At 32.4% G+C, this 25031-nt stretch overlaps 1 protein-coding gene and 2 long non-coding RNA genes across 13 annotated transcripts; 1 reads left to right on the forward strand and 2 right to left on the reverse strand.

Annotated features, from left to right (window-relative positions):
* Positions 1-5702: 5702 nt before the first annotated feature.
* Positions 5703-10829, forward strand: LOC107896715 (GTP-binding protein OBGC, chloroplastic). 11 transcript variants are annotated; one of them, XR_005903478.1, is made up of 7 exons: positions 5703-6784; positions 7762-8038; positions 8170-8461; positions 8603-8762; positions 9794-9902; positions 10127-10262; positions 10335-10829. XR_005903478.1 is itself a non-coding variant. In XM_041079050.1 (6 exons), the coding sequence occupies exons 1-6, from the start codon at positions 5742-5744 to the stop codon at positions 10175-10177; spliced, it is 1932 nt and encodes a 643-aa protein (XP_040934984.1). In that variant the 5' UTR covers positions 5703-5741; the 3' UTR covers positions 10178-10829. The 11 variants fall into 11 exon arrangements, 2 of the variants coding, with proteins under 2 accessions (XP_040934984.1, XP_016677447.1); XR_005903479.1 differs by having other exon boundaries at positions 10349-10829; XR_005903477.1 differs by having other exon boundaries at positions 10352-10829.
* A 7910-nt stretch (positions 10830-18739) lies between these two features.
* Positions 18740-19685, reverse strand: LOC107896716 (uncharacterized). Its single transcript, XR_001683859.2, has 2 exons — positions 19194-19685; positions 18740-19085 (listed from the first exon to the last, which is right to left on the reverse strand). It is a non-coding gene; the product is annotated as an uncharacterized lncRNA (long non-coding RNA).
* A 1026-nt stretch (positions 19686-20711) lies between these two features.
* LOC121208441 (uncharacterized) lies at positions 20712-21755 on the reverse strand. The gene is made up of 2 exons (XR_005903482.1): positions 21207-21755; positions 20712-21023 (listed from the first exon to the last, which is right to left on the reverse strand). It is a non-coding gene; the product is annotated as an uncharacterized lncRNA (long non-coding RNA).
* Positions 21756-25031: the final 3276 nt, after the last annotated feature.

The raw sequence follows: 25031 nt of genomic DNA on the forward strand, positions 1-25031 counted from the left end.
AATAAGCTAATACAAGCTAATTTCTTGTTGAACTTTGTCCTGTAATGCGACAACAGAGAAATTTTGAAGCTCAACCAGTGCAACAACTATGTTTTGTTTAATATGTAACTAGATTAGTTCTTTTGTAATTTCTCTATTTGAATCACTAAGATTAGTTTGCTGATTTGAATAATGTTCAAGTGATGTTTTGGCTGATAAGTTAGCTTTACTTTGTGTGCAAGATAAGCTATGTATTTTGTCAATGTAATTAGTGGGAGTAGTTATATATTAGGTAACTGCTTTGTAACTCATATATTTGACTTAATAAAATCAATAATGTAATTCAGTTTTTTTTTATCATTTTTGCATTCGTTTCTCTTTGCTTCATTTCTCATTTGTTTTAGTCCAAAATCCCAACAGATGGTATCGAGAGCCTGTCATCTTTGAGGGCCTTTTTTTTGAGAGAGAGACTTTAAAGAGATAAAAACTGAAGTTGTTTGTTTTTGTTGTTACTGCAACATGAGTTTTTCACCATCCCACCACCACCACCTATCTTTACTGGTGAAAACTACCACATACGGGTAGTAAAAATAAAGACTTACCTGCAAGCACATGACCTATGGAATATGGTGGAGACTGACACAGAACCACCTCCATTGAAGGCTAACCCCACCATAGCACAAATTAAACAACACAATGAAGATTGTACTAGAAGCACAAAGCAATGTCATGCTTGTAAAATAGAGTTTATGATATGATTTTCACTCGAATAATTGCCTGTAACACTCTAAAGCAAGCCTGGGAGAGGCTAAAAGAAGAGTTTATAGGATTTGATAAAACCAGGCAGCAGCAATTGATCAACTTGAAAAGGGATTTTAAGAATCTGAAGATGAGAAAGTCTGAAACCATTAAGTAGTACTCTAACAGAATCATGGTCACAGTTAACATCAGACTCATTGGAGATTATTTCAGTAACAAAACAATTGTTGAGAAGGTCATTACAACCCTTCTTGAAAAATATGAGTAAAAGATCGCATTATTGGAGGATTCAAGGGATTTATCAACCATTTCACTGTCAAAGTTAATAAATGCTCTGTATGAACGAGAGCAAAGAAGGGCCAACAGGCTGAAGGAGTATCCTGAAAGAGCTTTCCAAGCAAAAACCATAGAAAGCTTAGGTTCGAGCTATAAAGGAAAGAAACCTTGGCTTGACAAAAGGGAGAAACCAAAGAAGGATGATGAGAAGAAAAGGTTCCCACCATGCATTCACTGTAAGAAGTCTACATACTTAAAAAGGTACTACTAGTACAGACCTGATATTCAGTGTAGGAGCTGTAAGCATTTTGGTCACATTGAAAAGGTCTACAAAAAAAAAGGGCACAAACTCAGCAGTAGAACCAAGCTCAAGCTACTAAGGACATTCAAGCTCAAGAGAAGCATGTTTTCACTGTATCTTGTTTTGCAACCTCAAGTAATACCAGAAGGGATTGGTTAATAGATAGTGGCTGCACTCATTATATGGCATCTGATGAAGGATCTTTCAGAGACCTTGACAACAGTTTTGTCTCTAAAGTCAAAATAGAGAATGAAAACTTTATTGAGGCCAGAGGTAGAGGCAGTGTTGTAATCAACACACATTCAGGTAACAAAACAATTTCAGTTGTCCTTTCTATACCTGACATAGACCAAAATTTACTTAGTAGTGATCAATTAATTAAGAAGGGTTACTCTCTTACTTTTAAGAATAAGTCTTGTGTTTTTGTGGACTCACTTGGTCAAGAACTAGTGACAGTAGTTATGACTAAGAGATGTTTTATGTTGGATGTGAATCAATTAAAAATGAAGGCTTATGCTAGTTTGGATGACGAGGCTAGTGTATAGCACAAAAAGCTAGGCTATGTTAACTATAAGTCACTTAGTTTGCTACACAAATTGGTTTTTGTTGAAGATATGTCCAGGGTTGAAGTCAAAGATAGAGTTTGTGAGTTTGTCAGCTTGGGAAGCAAGTGAGACTACCATTTCCAGTTAATAGGCATGGAGAGCTCGAGACAAGCTTCAATTGGTCTATATTGATATTTTTGGACCAATAAAGACCTCTTCTCTAAGTGACAGTAGATACTTTATGTTGTTTATAGATGATTACACAAAGTTCTACTATGTGAATTTTCTGAAACAAAAATAAGAAATACCTGAAGTATTTAGCAAGTTCAAAGCCTTAGTTGAGAATCAAGCAAGTTGAAAGCTAAAAGCCTTGAGATCGGACAATGGCACTGAGTATTTGTTAGAAATTTTTCAGAAGCTATGTGAGCAGGCTAGAATTCAGCATCAGATGACAACTATCTATACATCTCAATAGAATGATGTTTGTGAAAGAAAGAATCGAATTGTTCAGTGTACTTGCTTAATAGATTACCAATCAATGTAGTCAAAGATAAGACTCCTTTTAAAACTTGGTTTGGACATAAGCCAACAGTTTCTTACCTAAAGGTGTTTGGTTGTGTTTGTTATACACTTATTCGGGCTGAGAGGAGAACCAAACTGGAAATAAGGTCTGTGCCAGGGATCTTTGTTGGTTATAGCAGTACAAAGAAGGGTTATAGGGTATTTGATCCCTCCAGCAAAAGGATCATGGTGAGTAAGGATGTGAAATTTGATAAGGGAAATGTATGGAATTGGAATGGTACAGATGCAAGCTTGTGTGAACAAGGTCAACAAGACAATGATATGTAACCAATTGAAAAGGAAGAACAAATTGAGGATGGATTCAATGACATACCTGTTAGAGGAACAAGAACCATCATTGACATCTATCAAAGATATGATGTGGTAATGCTGGAGCCTACAAACGTTGATGAGGCTTCTAAAGAAGACTGTTGGAAAAGAGCAATGAAAGCTAAAATAGAGATGAACAACACATGAAAACTGGTTGATAGGCCAGTCTAGAAGAGAATTATTGGTGTGAAGTGGATGTTCAGGGTTAAGTACAATACTGATGGATCTTTGACTTCTTCAAGACCATTGCTCCAATTGTAAGGTTAAATACTATAAGGCTTTTGTTTGCCTTGGCTGCTCAAAAGCAATAGAGAGTACACCAATTAGATATTAAGTTTGCTTTTCTGAATGGTTTCCTCTAGGAAGAAATCTTCATTGAACAACCAGATGGGTTCAAGGTTACAGGCTTAAAAAAGCCTTGTATGGTTTGAAGTAGGCACCAAAGGTCTGGTATAAAAGAATCGATGCATATCTATTTAGGCTTGGGTTTGAGAAGAGTATTGGTGCGCCTACTGTTTATGTGAAGAAATCAAGAATGAAGCCCTGCTGATTGTGTCATTATATGTAGATGATCTGTTGGTAATTGGAAGAAAAAGGAAGTTGATTGAAGAGTTTAAAAGGAAGATGCAGGATAACTTCAAAATGACTGACTTAGGGGAAATTACTTACTTCCTTGGCATGGAAGTAAATTAGTATGATCATGTTATCTTCATAAGTCAGCAAGCCTTTGCTTTGAAGATCTTAAACAAATTTTTCATGACAAACTGTAAAATTGTTATCACACTAGTGGCTCAAGGTGAAAAGCTAACTAGCAATGACATCTATGAAAAGGTTGATGAAAGAGGGTATAGAAGTCTTATAGGTTATCTGCTCCATTTGATAGCTACAAGGCCTGATATCATGTTTGCTATTAGTCTTTTGTCTAGATTCATGCATTGCTATAATGTTGTTCACTTTAAGGCGGCCAAAAGAGTCCTTAGATATGTGAAAGGAACTTTGGATTATGGGGTAAAATTTATGAATACTGAAGAACTCAAGCTGATAGGGTATTCTGATAGTAACTGGGCAGGGTCCATTGATGACATGAAGAGCACATTTGGCTACTTTTTCACTCTAGGCTAAGGGGTCTTCTGTTGGAGTTAAAGAAAACAACAAATTGTGGTTCAATCAACGGCAGAAGCAGAGTACATTGCAGCTATTGCTACTGTCAATCAAGCTATTTGGCTAAGAAAGCTCTTATGTGATCTAAATGAGAGCCAAAAAGAAGCTACTGAAATTAAAGTTGACAGTTAGTCAGCTGTTGCCATAGCAAAAAACCCTGTGTTTCATGGCAAAACAAAGCACTTTAAGATTAAATATCATTTTGTTAGAGAGGCTGAATAATCAAAGGAAGTTAATTTGATTCATTGCAGCTCTGAAAATCAATTTGCTGATATATTAACTAAGATTCTTAGTACTTCAAAGTTTGACAAGTTAAGAAGGAATATTGGTGTTTGTTGCATACAGTCTAATGAGGAGTGTTGAACTTTGGCCTGCAATGCAACAACAAAGAAGTTTTGAAGCTTAAATAGTGCAGTAGCTATGTTTTGTTTAATATGTAACTAGCTTAGTTCTTTTGTAATTTTTCTATTTGAATCAATAAGATTAGTTTACTGATTTGAATGATATTCAAGTGATGTTTTGGCTGATAAGTCAGCTTTACTTTGTGTGCAAGATGAGCTATATATTTTGTCAATGTAATTAATGGAAGTAGTTATACATTAGGTAACTACTTTGTAACTCATATATTTGACTTAATGAAATCAATAATGCAAATCAGTTTTTTTTTATCATTTTTGCATTCGTTTCTCTTTGCTTCATTTCTCCTTTGTTTTAGTCCAAATCCCAACATTTCTCTAGATAAGTTGTGGCCAAAGCAGGTGAGTTCTTTGCTTCGGCAGGGAACTTGAGACAACGACTTTTACCCCTAAATGATTTGAGTCAAATGGGACAAGGAAGGGTGAATGGGAGAGAGGGTCCTATACACACTTACCATCGATTACCAGTGTAGAAGCCAAATTGTGGACTCTTCGAGATGGCCTAACAATAACTTCTCAAAAAAGCATTAATTGGCTAGAAATTGAAGAAGACGCTGAAATTGAGGTGAATTTTATCAACACTAACAATAGGATGATTGCTGTGTAAATTTATGATCACAGATCACTAATGCTTAATTTTGAACAAGCCTCACTCAAGCATATCTATCGTGAAGGAAATCAATGCACATATAAGGAGCAATTTTCAAGCCTTGGTGATTTTACTTGAATGAACTTTTGTGCATTTGAAGGTTGATGCCTACGACATCCTTTTATATTGAACCAAACTTTCAGTTAATTTTAATGTAAATGTTTATTTTTAGACCAATATATATATATTTCGCCTTCATTTATAATCTAATACATTGTGTAATATTTATATGGGGTATACAATTAATTTATTATTGATATATATTTCAAATATATGATATATAATATTTTATTTTGAAATGATTATATTTTAATGTTTAGAATATAGTTTATATATTCACATTAATTTTCACAAATACTTCATTTTAATTGTTCTATATTTTATATATCAAAATATTAATAATGAATTTTTTTTATTGGAATATCATAATTTTAATATTTAAATTCAAGTAATATTCAAATTTAAGTTTTTTCTTTACAATTTATGGAAAATGTTAAAAGCACAAAATTTTAAGTTTTGTTATGAAGTAATATATACTTAAAAAAATAATTAGCAATTTTTGTATATTAATTTGGTGAAGTGAAATAAATAAGTCCAAAAAACATGGTTGAACTTAAGAATTGGGCCTTAACTCAAAAATCCAGAAGCCCGGGATTGAAAGGGAAATCAGGGACACGTGGCGGATAAGCCATTCCTTATCCAATTCTTAAACCCTCTTGAAAACCTCTCGGAATTTAGGCGTTAACTTACTTGTACAGTAAAAAATGGCTTCCATTACCATATCCGCCAGCTTCTTTTCTCGTCCTCAACTTCAAGCTCAAGCTCGATCCCGAACTCAAAAACCCTCTCCTAAAAGAAACCCTAACCCCAAATTCAAACCCAAAAAACTTAATAATAAATTCAAGTCTCTTTCTTTGTCTTCACCTCCGCCTTCTTCTTCTTCTTCTTCTTCTTTGGGTGCCCAAGCCACCACTTACACTCGCCTTCCTCCCAAGGAAGATTTCAATTTCGAGTTCGAAGTTCCCTCTTCGGACGAATCTGATGAAATCAAGCTTTCTGATTCCGATGTCGCGAAATTCGCCTTCCACAATGATTCCTCTGAAGCCGAAGCTGAAATGCTAGACACCGATGACGATGATAATGAACAACAAGAAGAAGAAAATGAAAGTTTGGGCTTTCAGGACGAAACCTTCGATGGAAAAATCGTAGATTTTTACAATGGTGATGGAAGTTCGGATTTTGAGGAAGAAGGGGAAGAGGAGGTTTATTATTACGATTCCGATGGCAAGCTCATAAATTTACCAGAAGAGTTTGATGATTTGGGACTGGAATTGAAGGAGAAAGGGGTACCGGCTGTTATGCGATGCTTCGACCGAGCCAAAATTTACGTGAAAGCAGGGGATGGCGGGAATGGAGTGGTTGCATTTCGGCGCGAAAAGTACGTGCCGTTAGGGGGACCGTCGGGAGGCGACGGAGGGAGAGGAGGGAACGTGTATTTGGAAGTTGACGGAGCGATGAATTCGCTGTTACCGTTTCGGAATTGTGTGCATTACAGGGCGGGGAGAGGGGCACACGGGCAAGGGAGGATGATGTGTGGGAGGAAAGGGGAGGATGTGGTGGTGAAAGTGGCGCCGGGGACGGTGGTCAGAGAGGCCGGGAACGATGAAGTGTTGCTGGAGCTGTTGTATCCGGGGCAAAGAGCGTTGTTGTTGCCTGGTGGAAGAGGTGGCAGAGGGAATGCGTCGTTTAAGTCCGGCAACAATAAGGTGCCTAAGATTGCTGAGAATGGAGAAGAGGGTCCTGAAATGTGAGTTTCCCTTTTCTCTTTCGCTCCTAAGTTATTCGGATTTGGTCCCAGAAAATTTCAAATTAGTATATATATATATATATTTATCTTGTCTGCCGAATTTGAATATCCTAACACTTGACTTGAGCCACCTGCAAGTTAATAGAGTTTTTTTTAACAGTATAGATTCTATTCATAGTCTAACAATCGAGCATGAGAATTGAACTCTTTTATTAGGTAAACAAGTTTAATCAAGCAATTTCTTTATCTCAAATCGAGCTCAAACTTTAAAAGCAATTCAAGCTAAGCTTTGAGTTCCTAGTCAAGCTCCCCTACTAAGTACCACTATGCTTTTGAATGATCAATGCATCTTATAGTTTTGGTTTCATTACACTTCTTGTATTTTGATTGTTTTATACTGTTTAATATGTCCTTGCCATTCAAACAATTGGAAGGATCAAAGAAGCCAATTTCGCAACCAAAAAAAGGGAAAACCAAAAAAAAGGATCAAACATGCTTTCAGAAGCTATGTTTATGGATAATAAATTGTGTACTAGAACTTTTCTCTGACTTCTTATTTTTGTTAAAAGTACCCTCCCAAACATGGAAATGGAGATATGGTCTCCAAAGATTGTCTAAATTCATGGAAGAACGTTGAAAAAAGGTTACCTTACCTTTGTAAGGCACGACAATCACACCGAAGTACGAGTAACATAGCTACTAGCTGTATTACTTAAACTTTTCATTTTTCTTGAAGTTCCCTGTCCAATACTAGTGTCCAACGCAAGGGTATGGGGATATGATTTTCTAGAATCTTCCAAATCATAGAAAGATCTAATCATGCCTATGTCAGATATTCATACTTGGCTTCGAGTAACATAGACTAGCAGTTCAACTTTTTGAAGTCATACAGTAGTTTGACAATGCTTTCTTATGAAACTAAGAGCAATTACTAGCTTATGATGTCTTTTTGTTTATTTTTGTCTGGTATTCTCAAGCAGGTGGTTGGAATTGGAGCTGAAATTAGTTGCAGATGTTGGTATAGTGGGTGCTCCTAATGCTGGAAAAAGCACTCTCCTAAGTGTGATAAGTGCTGCTCAACCGGAAATAGCAAATTATCCTTTTACAACTTTGCTTCCCAATCTGGGTGTAGTTTCATTTGACTATGATTCTACCATGGTTGTTGCCGATCTTCCTGGTTTACTCGAAGGAGCACACCGGGGTTTTGGCTTAGGTCATGAGTTTCTACGGCATACTGAAAGATGTTCAGCACTGGTATGGACTTCTTCTCATATACTGCAACTACTGTAACATGCTTTTCAAGGCTTAATTTATAATTGCTTCTCATGCCTTCTTATGGTTTATTTAAAATTTATTTATAATTTTTTCCACTTTTGGTTACATAGGTACATGTCGTTGATGGCTCTGGACAGCAACCAGAGCTTGAGTTTGATGCAGTTCGCCTTGAGCTGGAAATGTTTAGCCCGGAACTTGCTGAAAAGCCATTTATAGTTGCCTACAATAAGATGGACCTTCCAGAGGCATATGAGAATTCGCCATCTTTTAAGGAAAAGTTGGAAGGGCTTGGAATCAAAACATTTTGCATGAGTGCTGTAAAAAGGGAGGGAACTCATGAAGTTATCAGTGCCGCCTACAAACTTCTTCAAGAAACTAAAAAATCCAATGAGGGATTCAAAGGTTAATTTTATTATAAGTTATTCTTTAAAATTAAATTCCTTATGACCAACATCCTTGCTATTTTCATATTGTACTTTGTGAATCTTAATCCATATCGTGAATCCATTGCATTTATTGTTGACAAGTCTAGCTGTTCTTTAGGTTTTGAAGATCCAAAAGATTTGAACCATGTAGCTGATATGGTACAGAAGCAGCGTAGCTCCTCTATTAGTGAGTTTGAGATAACTCGTGATGGTAGTTGCAGTACTTGGTACGTAAATGGAGCTGGGTTGCAACGCTTTGTTCAAATGACAAACTGGCGGTATGTTTATAACTCTTATTGATGCTTGCTTGTACTGCTCGCTTTTTCTTCTCTTAACTTGCTATCAATGTCTTTCTGCTGGGTGCATGCTATCTTAGTTTATCATGTTTGTATCACTTCAGTGGTACTTGCCAAGACTGTTCTGCCTTATTTCATCTTATAAACTGTAGGACATATGATACTAAATTAGTATCATTCTGCACTAAAACTGTATTTGACCCGTCAGTCATGCAACTAGCCGGATAGTATTTCCATACAATGAAGTTTGACTTTTGTATTGAATGCATTTTAAACATTGATTATCGGTTCCGAGCCAGCACTTTAAACTGTAATGGTAAATAAAATACCTAGAATGAACTTTCATGGATTTCAGTTAATTCCCTCTGTTTTGCCCTTAATTAGCACTTTGGACGTTAATATTCTATCATCTCTGGTCTTTCTTTTCCAGTTCTTTTCCTTTTAAGTTTCTAAAGGAAGAAAGGATGCTGGAGAAGTCAGACAAGAAAGCAACCTTTAGGGCAATGCAGAGGATGAATTTTGAATTTCAAGGCCTCAATATGCATACTTCACTTATATGACAAACATTTTCCTATAGTTAATTTTGAAGGATTGGATCTATAGATTCTGTATGCACCGGAATGATACAAATCGAGTCTGAAACCCACTTATTTCCTTTGGCCTCGTCAACTGCTCAGCGATTTATTTGATTTTGATTTGTAATTCACTTCTCTTGTAATGGTGCATGTTCATTCTATAAACTGTAGGAACCGATATGTAAGCCATTCAGTTCTCCATAGGTAAATGGATCGTATGCATTTCTCTGTTGGAAATGAATCCTTCTCATTTGAAAAAGTCTAGGTAAGAAGGTAATGTATTTCTTCGACATCATAAACTGCAACCACAAGAAGTTTTCTCAACCACAGTTATTATATGTGTACATCATTGCATGTTTTTTGCTTACATTAACTGCTCCAAATCAATGCAGAGGTGTTATTGTTACTTCTTTTTCTCATAACATGTGAATTTAACAGATACATCGACTCCGACAAGAGGTTTCAACATGTCCTGGAGGCTTGTGGAGTGAATAGGTCCCTCATGAAGCTCGGAGTGAAAGAAGGCGACACAGTAATTGTTGGAGAGGTTTGTTGGCAAAGCCCTATATATTGTTATTGAGGACACATTCCAATTTCTCATCATCCCTAAATCTAGCTATAGAAATTATCTACTTAATTACCGGCTCTCCATTTCCCATAATTCCCTTCTTGTTTTTGTTGATCTAAGATTAATCTTTGTGAGAAATTGAAAACATGGATATCTTGAAGTCGTTTATCTAATGACCACATGATTTGCTTTGTCCTTATCAGATGGAGATGTGTGGCACGATTCTGCAGAGAATTCCGGTACACCGAACATGAAGAAGAGATCAACGAGTCAATCAAATGGCCACATTTGAAGTAACCGGCATCTGCAACGTTTGTCATCAAACTGCCATATTAGGAGGTCAGGCAAAGCCAGTCAGTTTGAGTGTCTGTTCATTGCTGGATTTAGTTTTAAACCAAACATTACTGACAGATACGATATTCCAGCAGACCATGAAGATACCGTTAATTCATGAGAGATGACATTGAGCTCAATGAAATGTTGGATTTCAGTGCACGATTCTGTTATTGCTTCGACATGTTTGATTGCTTCGGATTCGGTGCAGAAGAAGAGGCAGTTTTGTCCAATTCTTTGTAGGAGCTTAGATAATGTGATTGCAGTAGCAATCTATAGTCTCCAAGAGACTTCAAGGTAATGCCTTCATTCTTAAGGGTAATGGCTCATTGTGCTTAAAAAGTAAATAATTTAATTAAATTTGAAACCTATATGAGAAACGGCTTCTTCTTTCTTTTTTTGCCTTAAATGTCTGAGTTTTGCTTCCGATTTTACGAGTTGCAAACAAAATTAACGGACTGGGTTAGGCTTTATTTTGTAAAAATTTTACTTGTCTAAGGTTTAGCTCGGCCCAATGGGATAGAAAACTTGAATTATTGTTTTCTGTACTAATATATCAAGTCTTTAATTGAATTGTATCAGCTCAGTTGAATAATAATTAAAATATATTATTCAAGGTATTTTTTATGTAATTTATATAAAAACAAAACAAAAAGATACACATAATAGAATTTAAACTTGGATCAAAAATGTGTTTCATAACATTTTTAACTGTAATATTTATGTTTTTATAATTAAATTTAAATAATAGGTTGTATTTATTAAATAGTAATTCAAGTCAAGTCAAATTAGTTTGATTTGTTTAATCAATTATATTTTTTTCAATAACGAGGGAGTAGTGATTAAAGCCTTGTGTTGACGTATCAATAATCCAAGGTTTAAACTTTATTGGTGTAATTTCTTTATAATTTGACTTTTTTTTTATTAAAAACATTTTTAATAAAAGGGTAATATTAAATTATGGTACACATAAGTTAAAAAAATTATATAAGAAATTTATAATATATATATAAATAAATAAGATGAAATTTAAATTGAAATGGTAACATTAAGACATTGAAAGTTATAATATCTTAGATTCAAATATCATTATGAGTAAATATTTTTTATAGATCTTATGTAAAAATATAAAAGACAAAACACTCTCAAAGTAATATATGTTGCCTTAAAAAATAATGAGTTTTTGATAATTCACAATTAAGTTGAGACTTAATTAATAGATTGATGGATGATACCAACTCAATCAAATACTTAAAAGAAGTAAAACTCAACATTTTTAAAATGCGATTAAAATTACGATGACTAGAAATCTTGTCACACGCACGTGTATGTATGTGGAAACCACAAATATAGAATACAAATGCGTGTTTAAAAATAATATATAATAAATAATGAAACGTATAACTTGAAACTAATTATAATAACATTTGAAATATGTATGATATTAAAATAAAATAAAAAATTAGATTAAATTGTTTGTGAGTTGCTATCGAGTTAACTTGTGACACCAATTCATTCAAATACATTATTAATATTAGAAGCTTATCACACGTATATATGTGTGAAAACCAGGAATTTAGAACACAAATGTGTGTTTAATATATGGTTTGAAACTAATTAATCGTAATAACCCATGAAATATGTACAATATTAAAATAAAAAATAAATTAATTGTGAGTAAAATGAAATTTAAACATATAAATACTTTAGATTAATAATATTAATTGCACCACAATTATTTATCATAGCGTTATCATCATTTGTAAGTTATTGTTGAGTTGAGTTGTATTGTGACACTAATTCAGTCGATGACATTTTCTATATACACAAATTTGGAGAGAGAAAATATTTTATGTTAAAAGTAATTTCTTTTTAAAGTTTACTTAAGAATTATTATAGGTGCAATGATAATTTAAGAATTTACTTATAAATCCATTAAATATGGGTTTAATTTTTAGATACGTTAATTTTAGTTCTTTTATTTAAAATATAAAAGTATGAAAAGACAAAATGATAACCAAAATAATAGTAGTAGTCATTTAATAAAAGGGCATATTAGTTATTTTCTAACTGAGTTGGTACTCAGTTAACCCATGACACCAACTCAGTTAGTGGTTTTATTAATAGTATAGAGATATATATATATAATTGATAGAAATAATAAAGTGTGCATAATAAAATTAAAATGTATAAATATATTAAAATAAGGTTTTAGTTGTGTGGTAAATTAAAGATTTTACTAATGCAATTAGTTCAGGTTTAAATAAAATACTAAAGTACTCTCGAATAATATAACTAATTTTAATTATGAAAGGATATTTTTGTAATTTTCTTAACTAAGTTGATGACCTTGGTTGAAGGTGATACCAACTCAGTCAAGAGCTTAAATAATAGTAAGTATAGATATTATAATCGTAAACTAGTTTGTATTTTTTGTGTAATTTACGAGTCAGTTGTGTATATTAAATTTATAATATATATTTAAAATTTTAATGAATTTCTTAAAAAAATAATTAATAAATTGAAAAAACAAATTAATTACAAAATAGTTTTAAAAATTAAGTAATTTAGAATAGGTTATGTTAATGTTATTTAATTTTAAAAATATTTAATATTAAAATAATACAAAAATTCATCAATATTAATATTAATATATTATAATTTAAATAATATTTATTAATAATTTTTTACAGATTATTTATTTGATATGTATTGTTAAATTAATTTGTTTTAATGTTAAATTTTTTAATATTCAATTTTTTTTTTGTAATTTTGTATCTATTGTTGATCAACTTTAAATAATGAATGTAGTTAACTCTTATTATATTTGAAAAATATAAATTTAATTTGATAAATACTATTAATATGTGTCTACTCTATTTTAAGCTTAATAATTTAATATTTATTAACTTTAAAATTATAAAATTAAAAGTTAATTGGGTTAAATAAAATCTTAAGATAAAGTAATAATTTATTTGAAATCAACTTTATATTTAACATATAAAAAATTATAAAGAAAATTTTTAAACAAAAGATATAATAACTTAAAAAAATTAAAAAATAATGAGTAAAAGAGTAAATTACCTAATTGTAAAAAACTATAATGTGAACATAACTTCTTTTTTTGTAACCTCATATCTAATATATATACTATAGGAATTTAAAATGACAGTTATGTAATGTAATCCATTGTGGCGTATAATGACAAATAATACAAAAAGAGTCTTAAATTATTCCCCTTCCAATTCTAATAAAGAAAAACATTTCAATTTACTACAATCAACTAACTAAATTTAGGAAAAAAATCTTTAAAATCATATAATGATAATTAAGGTGATTTGTATTATTACTGCTCGAGAAATTAATTCCGAAAAATTTAATAACATAATACATACGTCTCAACTTGGCATGTAACACTCCCTACTCGTGTCCTATGCCGGGACAGGATAGGAGGCATTACTGGACTTAAATGCAATCAATCATGCAAACCCGACCATAAAATTACATTCATATTTTGAAATATTCAATCATATGTACATAGTCCCTTATTTGGGTCTACAAAACTCAAATAATACTTTAGAAGAGGTTCGGGACTAAACCGAGAACCTTCGAAAGTTTTACATCACTTAGAAAATTTTTCATATTTTGGAGAGTCACATGCCCGTGTGGGTAGGCCGTGTTGCTCTGGACACGCCTGTGTCCTCAGCCTGTGTAACTCTCTGTTTATGACGTCAACAAATAAATAAGGGTCACACGACCAAGTCACACGCTCGTGTGCTAGACCGTGTTTTCCACACGGCTAAGACACACGGCCGTGTCTTTGCCCGTGTGGCCAGCACATAGCCTATTTTCCAAGCCTTTTTGTTACCCTTTACATGCACACACACAAACATGGATCCAGAAGCATTCAACATCCTCAATTATGATGCAGACATTTCATTTACTTATCAACATACATGTGTTACACATTCTCACATTAAATCAAGTCCAGACACACCATATCTTATTCATTTGGCTTTATCAAATACCTTACCACTTATACCTTTATACCATAATTATCTTCATGTCTATTTAATTCCAACTTATCATCAAGCATAACCTTCTAGCCAAGTCATAACTTTATATAGTGTCCACATTTCACATGCATAAAACAATATGCTTGACTAAGACATTCTACACCAATTCCATATTCAATTTAACATTATTACTATTTCTCACTTTATACCATTGTACCATGGTTACCAAACTATCCATCAAACGTCCATGTTCAAGGCATTATCATTTTATTTCTACATTACACATTTAATTCATGGTCATGACCACCTCGATTGGTTATAAAATATGCATTCAACAACACATGACATATTACCAACCATGCATAACAAACAGACATATTCACATCACAATTATTAGATACAACATGAATAGCTAGATTTACAAGTCATAATCAATAGCTCAATATAGGTTAATACATTTGGCCAAATTATAATAACACATGTTATAAAACTAGGTCTCTATACATGCCACTCACTTGATATTTCTAACTTATGTATAAATACTCCAAAGGTATTGGCTTGATAGTGTGATGCTGCCTCCAACGATCTCCAACCCCGAGCCGACCTGAGAACACTAAGGAATAGAAAGGAGGGAGTAAGTTTTACGCTTTATAAGCTCGCATGAAAAATAATAAGCAATTTATTAATATGCTATTTTCAAATTCTTTCTATTTATTCAAAGTCCAGTCAAGCTGTTTTCTCGAGTTACAGTGATTAAATTATTCATATCCGAAGCTACAGAACTCCAAATTAATATCCGTTAATTTTCCCTGAAACTAGACTCACATATATTCTTACCATAAAATTTTCAGAATTTTTGGTCAAGCCAATAATTACATTTTATTATTCAAAGTCTCCCCTGTTTCGCTATTCGACAGTTCCGACCCATCTACACTAAAAATTAATTATCTCTTCATAAAATATTTGGATAATGTTCTCGTTTATTTCTTTTGAAAATAGACTCAGTAAGTATTTTAAGCATATAAATTATAACCCATAATTATTTTTTTTTACAATTTTTAATGATTTTCCCAAATCAGAACAGGGGATTCCGAAATCATTCTGACTCTGTCTCACAAAAATTCAAATATCTCATAAATTGAAATTCTTTTGCTTACACCGTTTCCAAACATGAAAATAGACCCAATAAGATTTTATTTCATATCTTATTCAACTTATAATTTTATTTCCACCATTTTTGGTGATTATTCAAAGTCACACAATTGCTGCTGTCCAAAACTGTTTCATTACTAAATTTCACTCTTCATGTTTTCTTTGTAGTAACTTTCATTATAACACTTACTCCATATCAATCTTACCAAAGTTTGATCACATATCGAGCACGTTTCTCATTAGTTTACACACACAAACCTTCACTTATTCATTACATAGTCATGTTCATATGTATTTTCACTTAGTAAATTTCCCGTTGAACTCATCGGAATAATAACAGATACCCGGTGGCCTATACATACTACCACCCTTGTAACCGAAGCTCTCTGGTACGCATAGTAGCCTGCACTTAGTATTACACATACGACCTAACAATCTGGTACACGTAGTAGCCTAAACTTAGTATTACACACGTGATCGAAGCTATCGGGCACGCATAGTATCCTGCACTTAGTACTACACATGCGACCTAACAATCTGGTACACGTAGTAGCCTGCACTTAGTACTACACACGTGACCTAAAACCGTCTTAAACACATAGTAGCCTACACATAGTACTACACATGTGCTCTCACAACGGATCATTCGTATCTTTTCTATTTCAAAGGTCCAATCGGGAAATTCTTCACTTTTCAACATTTTACTAATTCATTCTTAGTCAGTTTCGATTTGTAATTTACATCAAATGATCATTCTATAAGCAGCTACATCTCATATAATAACAAAAGATACTAACATAAAAAAAAAGAATCGATATATTATTTACATACAAACTTACTCGTTTCAAAGAAATATCATGTTTCATCAAATTTCCATTATATTCAATCATCCAATCACATGTTATCAACTTTTGAACTATCGATTACTTCATGGGTACATCACGTTCCCATACACAATATCATTAACATATAAATCAATGCAACCATAGCGAAATAGATTTCAAGTGTAACAACAATAACATGAATATCATGCTTATTTAATCACATGAACTTACTTGTCGAAATCTCTGCGGGTACAACCGTGTAGCAATTCACACAACTCATGTAATAGTAATTTAACATTCATCACATTTTCCATATCATATTCATCATCCATAAATTCTTCTAATATATTAAATCATACATTTTATGCCATAATAATAGATAATTACAATTCAAGCATGATATTGCATTATTATTACCATAAAAACTTACCTCAGGACCAAAATAGCAAAAAGGAACCTAACCGTCGATTTTCCCTTTTTCACCCGATTTAGGTCCAATCCTCATTTTCCTTGATAATCGAGCTTGAAAGCTTGAAAAATCGTAGCCATGGTTCTCCATGCAAGTTTCGGCGAAGAGGTTGAAGATGGACAAAAATTGACTTTTAATTTTGTTTTTAATTCATTTTAATAACTAAATGACCAAAATACCCTTAATGAAAAACTTTGGAAACATGCCTAACCATGTCCATTTTTGTCCACCAACTTAACCGATGGTCTAATTACCATATAAGGACCTCCAATTTAAAATTTTATAACAATTGGACACCTCTAGCATGTAGAACTCAACTTTTTCACTTTTTACGATTTAGTCCTTTTGACTAAATTGAGTGCCCAAACGTCAAAATTTTCGAGCGAAATTTTCACGAAATCATTCCGTGAAATTTTAAACCATAAAAATATAATAAAAATAAATTTTCCTCATCGGATTTGTGATCCCAAAACTACTGTTCCAACTAGGCCCAAAATCGGAATGTTATAGGGCATGTATATTTTTAAACTTTCACAATTTTGGTTTGTATATTCATAATAATACTATGAGCACTTTAGGGGGTCAGCAAGATATGTTTTCAGATACCACTATAAAATTACAATCTGTCTTTACTAAATGGATACAAAACACCCATATTTTAGGACTCGGTGAAATGGCTCCTAATGCAAACGTGAGCACCAATTTAACTTGGGGAGGCTATGATTTAGTGACAGTAAGTGGCAAAGTTGCTTTGTTGCCTATTCTATTAGGAACCGTAGATTTTTTGGTCCATCACATTTATGCATTTACGATTTATATGATGGTATTGATACACCTGAAAAGTATTGGTATATATTAAAATATTGATAACAAGAAATACATTTTTAGTGAATAATTATCTAGGATTTTTTTCTATATTTTTATTTCTAATAAATATTACTACTTCGATTTTTGAATCCTAACAATTTTTTACTCTAGAAAAAAAAATTATACGAATTCTAGCTTTTTAATTACCAAATTTGAGTTCTCCCTTTACTTATGCCTAATTAAGTGCGGATATTTTGATTGCTAACAATTTTTTTCAAATTACTTTACAAATATTTCTTAAATATTATTGTTGAAATTTAAGGACATATCTTTTTAAAGTATATTTAATTTAGCTATTCTCGTGAAATAATCATAAATTACTAATAATGTTAAGCTAATTACTTAGATATAATAAACTTAAATATCCTTTATATATATAATTATTATCATTATTTTATAAATAATACAACTAAAATAGAAAAAAATAATTATATAGTACTTTACAATAATGCATATATGTTTTTCTATATTTATTAAATATTTTGAAAAGATAAAAATGATTATAATATTTTTTAATTATTCTTATGCTTAATTGATTAATAAATAATTATACCATAAATGTTTCTACAATTAATCATTTACCAAATACGGCTAAATTTGTCATCTATGCAAAAAAAAAATTATTGGTTAAATAGGTCAATTTTTTAAAAATTTAGGGAAATAAATCGTTTTTAGAGAGAGTATGTGAAAGCACGTCCAACTATACATACTTTCTATATAGGTGGCAAGAAAGCACGCCCAGCTGAATACATTTTCCCTTTAAGTTGTAATTTTTAAATTTTTTAATATATTTAATTTCTTTAGTTAGATAATTAAATGTTAGTGATTTTATCTTTAAGTCTCAAGTTCGATTCCTAACTTCTCTAATTAAATAGTTAAATAATAATAATTTCATTCTTAAGATGAAGTTCAATTCTCCTTTTTCTAAACACATTTGTAATTTTTATTTGACGCTTCTAGTTTTTTTTATTTTTAATTAATAAATATATTATTTTCAATTTTTTTATTTTAATTCATCTTTTTAATTTTTTTAATTAATAACTCATTTATATATAATATAAACATCAACTAATTTTTTATTTATATATTTTTCTTTATATATAATATTTACACGTCAAATATTTATTTTCTCCATTTATATTATATGTACAGTAATTTCTAAATATAATATTATAAAATGAAATAGTCAAAGCTTTCCAACATTTACTTGTCGGTTAATTTTGATGCGGCTTATAATCAAAGTTTGGCGAAATTTGGATCGAGAATGGTTGTTCGTAACTCTCAAGGTGAGATTTTGGCTTCAAAATAGACATTGCACAAGGAGATCGCATTGCCGTTTGTAGCGGAAGGATATGCTTGCCTTCAGGCGTTGCTTTTGGGAACCTATCTGGGCCTCTCATCAATTACCATAGAAGGAGATGCAAGAACCATTATTAAAAAAAGTCAGTCAGACATTCTAGATGAATCGGTGATAGGGGCGATTATTTGAGAAATACAACAGCTGAAAAAGAGTTTTCATAGTATCATGTTCAAACAAATACCCAGATTTGCTAATATCCTAGCACATAGTTTAGCCACGGATTGCTTAAAGAATGGAAGAGAGAGTTACCTAATTGGAAGTGTGTTGGTGGTCGTCGATGATGGATTACGGAGGAGGAGGAGGAGGAGGGAACCGGATTGACAGAAGAGGAAGAGATAGGCTTTGGGGAGAGGAATGGGCAGTAAATGGTTTTGATTTTGGAAGGCTGCTGGTTTTGGAAACTAGTACCGACAAGTTTTGAGGGTTTGGATATTTTCTAAGGAGTGGGTGCCAGCTACTTTGCAGACTGGGGAAGTGTCTTTGCGCGTTTCGTTTTATTTTTTTGTGTTTTTTATGGGCTTCGTTATCTTTTGGAATATGTTTTTCTGATTTTCTTTGGATTGGGTTTTTGTGGCTAGTGTTTGTTTTGTGAGTTGTCACTTTTGTGTTTTTTTTTCCAGTTATTTTTGTCTTATAAAATCCAGTCAATTTTCTTTAAGAAAATTGAATGTTCAAATGTACCAAATACTCACTTAAAAAAATTAAAGTTATTTATGTTTAAAATTTTAATAAAAATATTAAATTAAAAATAGTATATAATTTTTAAAATAATATGGATAAGTCTAAAATAGGTTTGGATTAATCATTTATAAATTTAGACAAGTTTAAATAAAATTTAAAACTCATATATTTTGAGTTAAATCAAACTTGGATAAGTATAAATAATACATTTATTTATATAAGCTTAGTACAAACTCAACCGAATCTACCCAACAAGCTAAGGTAGTCAATACATTATTGGAGGATATATAATTTTTGTTCTATTACAGGCAGGGATGGATACTGCCCCCTTGAAATTTTTAAATTTTTGAATTTTATATATAAATTATCATTTATTTTAAATTTGGGGTCTATGTTGTATAACATTCGTCCCATTGGCCAAATTGTATTCATATAATTTGCCTCCTTAAGTCATAAGGTTGTACTTTATATTAACAAATTATTTTTCAATTTTTAATTTAATAACTTTAATAATAGTCAAATATTAACATATGAAGGACCTTGAAAGACTAAACTTAAAGACCCAATATTGACTTTAAAGCAAAATTCTAAAATTAATTGATTTAACCCTTACTCATACATATTATTGTTGGAAAAATTGCATTTTATGGTAACTTTGAGGCATATTCTTAATAGTTAAAGATGGAAAGTTGAATCATATTTTTATGGTTTCATATTCTACTCCATGAGACCTTTACAACAGTATATCGTATGCTCAAAATGGTTGAGTGGTGAATGAGAAATTCATGCTCAAAGTAAGCTACTTGGAAATATTATTAAGGAAAAATAAAAGGCTTAAATCCCATATTAGTTAAATATCAAATGTAGGATGTGTTTATATATGTGAACTCTCTTAAAAAATAATTGAAAGATTAAGTTTGTAATATTGCCTCGCGCGTAGGAGAGGTGTTGGTCCAAGCCCGATGGGGTTGGGGCGCACCTGCACGACATTGGCGACGCGAAATGCCCTAACCGGTTGGGCCTGCGGATATTTTAGTCCATCACAAATTTATTTTCCTCAGCTGAAAACTTATCTTATTAATTTGATTCCAATAAATCTGTTTAAATTTTTTTATTTAAAGGCAGATGTAAGGCCCAAATTTTGCTCGGCCCAAAAAATAGACCCAAATCACTAAAATTAAAAGGCCCGATTACAAGCCCAATGACCTAAATTTTTTCAAAATATAGCAAACCCTAGGGTTCCATTTGCCCACGCTGCAACTCCCACGCTTCAACACCCACGAACGGATTCCTAGCTCGCATGTTGCACGATCGTGCACTCTTCCTCCACGATTTCACAGCCTCTGCGACTTGAGCAAAGAAATAGGCAGAAACAGTTTGTATTTTGGGCTATAAAGCCTTTGTTTTTTCATTGTAAAAGGGACGTTTTTTTGATACAAAAAGAAACACAAAATCAGTAGAGAACAACTAGAAGAATATTTTGAAGGTGATCATTTACTGTAATTTATTTCTATTTTTTTTCTTTTTTTTCCTTTTTTTGGATCCAAAACAAAGATGAAGTATAAAAGAGAGAGGTCTTACTGGAGTTGTGCTCGTGCCGTCGGTGGCCATGGCATGTGGGACCTTTGACAGAGGCGGTGTTTGACGAAAAGGAAAAGATGAGTGCATGAGTTGAGAGAGCATCTAAAAAATTTTTAAGTTTTTTTTCAAAAAACAAAAGGGTGAATGTTTTAAGGAAAAGGGGTTTTAAAAAAAGGGATTTGGGATTTCTAAAAGTTCTTTAATGTTTTTTTTTAAAAAAAATAAAGGTTATGTTTAATTTTAATAGCTTTTGGGGAAGAGAAAGAGATTGCCTGTGCATGGACAGCCTGGTTCTGCGCATGTTCTCTTTAAATGGGTAATTTCGCGGCCAGTCCTTCCTATTTTGAGCTACCTTTAATCTGTCCCTATTATGTTTCTTTTATTTTTCTCTAGAAGTTTGCGCGTTGTTTCAGTTTGGTCCGCGCCTGGGTAGTGTTTTTGGTGATTTGGGTCATTTTTAGTTTTGATCCTCGAGCATTTGTGCGCGTCTTATTTCGATTCACAATTTTGTTTAAATAATTAATTTTGTTTATAAATAATCCTTTTGGTTTTGTTGTGCTGAAGTTTTTTTTTCCCTTTAAAAATAAGAGCATATTATTTTAGCATATAATTTTGTATTGTTTTGATGATTTCATTGTTTTTGTTTTTTTTCCATGTGCATATTTGTTTTTTTCCAAACACTTTCGTATATTATCATTACTTTTGTTTATATATATATTATTTATATTAGGTTTATTCATTTCATATATTATTTACTTAAATGTTGTACATATATCACTTTGCATATTGCTTAATTTTTTTGAAATTTCATTTATGTATTATTATATATATATATTTTTTTTTTGATACATCTCAAATGTCCATGTAAATTATTTATTTTATGGCATTTATTTTAAAATTCATTCGTATGTTACTATTTAATATATTACTTATTTATATTTTTCTATTTATTTTAAAAGTTTTATATCCATTATTTGTTTTAAAGTCTTTGTATTACTTTTATAGTAGTGTTCTTTTAAAATTTCCTTTCTTCCCTATTGTTCATTTTATTTTTAAACTTGATATTTTATTTGAGTAATTTACTTGGAACTTCTTTTAAGTTGACTTTTAATTCATTAGCTTATAACTATTAACGTTTGTATTTATATAGTCTATATTGCCATTGCATGTTCCCTAATTTGTTCTTCGTGTTCTTGTATCATTCTTGACTGTTCATGTAATATTATTGCCTCCTTTTTATCTCATGCTCAATACTATGTTTGTATGATTGTTTTTATTTTATTTTATTTTATATATATATTTTGTTTTAAATTCCAATTTTTGCCCAACATCAATTGCTTTTTCCTCTGAAGTAAACCGAACAAATATATTTTGAGCCAGTTCTATAATTGCTTATTTAGAAATTCCTCAAAACAAGGCAATGTTTCATGTTTGGAAATTTAAGAAATCGTGTCCAATTGTGCTGGGTTTCGATTTTTTCCGTTTGACCAAATAACGGGATACCCTTTTAAGATTTCGCTGCTTGTTTTAGAAATTATGAGGTGATCTCAATTTTTGGAGGCTTAAAATATCGTGTCCTAACGTGCTGGATGTGGTATTTTATTTCTTGAACGAGTGAATCTTGAAATCCAATTCGATTTGTTCACACATTTTTAAGAGGATCATATTTTAATTTTTTTTTTCAAAATTTCAATATTAGGACATTGATTAGTCAATTGGTACCAATTTTGGGCGTTACGAGGGTGCTAACCCTTCCTCGTGCATAACCGACTCCCGAACCCTTTTCCTCAATTTTCGTAGGCCCAAAATCATTGTTTTAATAAATTAAAACGTTTTATTAAAATGATCAAGGTGATCCGGTCACACCTCGGAAAAGATCGGTGGCGACTCCATACCTCGTTCTAAAGTCGACCCCCATTTTTTTTAAACTAAAAATGGTTTCGACAGCTTGGCGACTCCGCTGGGGACAATAAGAGAGTCAAGCAGTAAAATTGATTATTTTATGTCCTTTTGTCGAAAATTAAAAGTTTAGTTTTTAAATACACGATCCTCATTGCATTTCATTGGTGTTATGGTTTCCATCATTTTATTCATGTTTTTGAGTTTTGAGTTTTTATGTCACGTTGCAGTGCATATTGCATGACTGTTGTGGTTACACCTCTTAAGTGGGAGTAAGAAGCTATGTCTTCGTAAGGTTTTCACCTCCGCATGGGCTAGTAGACTGCTTCCGGGATACATCTGTACCTATGTCTTCGTGAGATTTTTACCTCCGCATGGCCGTAAGGAAATGTATTCCCCTGAATTGAACTCGATCCACATAAGCCTATAATGGGTGAGGATTAAGGAATTTGCTGGTTCAGGTACCCTGTCTTTAGAACTAAACCGCATATAGCGAGCCTTAAGAGCCCACCCTAGGTAGAGCCACTCAAAACCCTAGTGGTTACCCAAGTAAGTGCTCTATTTGCTACTTATTTCTTCTGTACTAACGTATTTTGTCTATTTTGTTTATGACTGCATTGCATTACATCATCATAGAAAGGAGGTGTTGATTCATATTTGATTGCTAAATAGAACAGTTTGTCATAAGGAAACGAATTTTTTGATAAAGTGAATTATAATACGGTTGTCTGAATATGGTCCAAGTAAACACAACGGAAGAAGGCTGATAGTTCGCGGAGAAAAATAGGATTTTACCTAAGGATTCAAGTCAATAAAGATTATCCGAAAGTTACATCTCAAATTTCTTAAAAGATCTAACAAACATTGACGGATAAGTGAGTATTAAGTCGCAGCCCGAATCAAGCAAAAGGAGCTAGTGGGGGCATCTATTGGAAGCTTGTGAGATTTGGCTTTTACAAAGAAAAGAAATCGGTGTCTTTGCCTGGAACATGAGGGCAAGGCCGCATATGTAATCCGTTTTATGTAAAGCAATTTGTTTTCTAGAAAAGTTATTCTAATAAAATTGAATTCAGAATCAACGCCTTTCTTTCTTTTGTATTCATTCCATGCATTTGCATAGCATTGCATCATTTGTATTAGATTTTCACAAAAGGACCCTAATTAATTGAAATCATTTCAGTTAATCTGGAAACCGATAAAAACTTACCAACCAAGCATCGCTACGGTACTCGTGCTAAGGTAAAAGATTTGGACCAAAGATTGGAAAGACTTAAACAACTTCAAAGAGAGATGCATGATCAGTTACAAATGCAAATGCAAGAGCAACTGATAAGGATACGACAAGATATGAGAGACCAAGTGCTAGAGTCTCAAAGGAATATGATAAATCAATTGTCCCAATTGCTGACTAAGGGGCTAGAAAAGAGGGAAAGCTCCATGATCAATATTGGGGTGGACAATGAGGAGTCTCTCTATCCTCCGGGTTTCACTCTGAAAAATGCACAGGCATGTTCACAAGGTGTACCAATTATTAAAACTCAACAAAATCAGGCCAGTACCTCAGCACCAGTGAATTATCTGATAGGCTCAGACTCCAATCTGTGGGGCAATCCAACTACCCCTATAGTTCCTGATTTGAACGAAATGGAAAAAGCAAAGATGGAACTGCCAAAACAACTCGAGGATCGGTATAGGTGGTTGGAGGAAAAATTCAAGGCGATGAAAAATGCTGATGGTGATCATAGAATTGATGCCAGAAACCTGAGCTTGGTTCCAGACTTAATACTTCCTTACAAGTTCAAGATACCTGAATTTGAAAAGTATAACGAGACTAGCTGTCCCGAAGCTCACATCACCATGTTTTGAAGATGAATGATTGGGTATGTCAATAATGACCAGTTATTGATTCACTGTTTCCAAGAATGT

Source organism: Gossypium hirsutum, chromosome A10, assembly GCF_007990345.1.
Source record: "Gossypium hirsutum isolate 1008001.06 chromosome A10, Gossypium_hirsutum_v2.1, whole genome shotgun sequence".
NCBI lineage: Eukaryota > Viridiplantae > Streptophyta > Magnoliopsida > Malvales > Malvaceae > Gossypium > Gossypium hirsutum.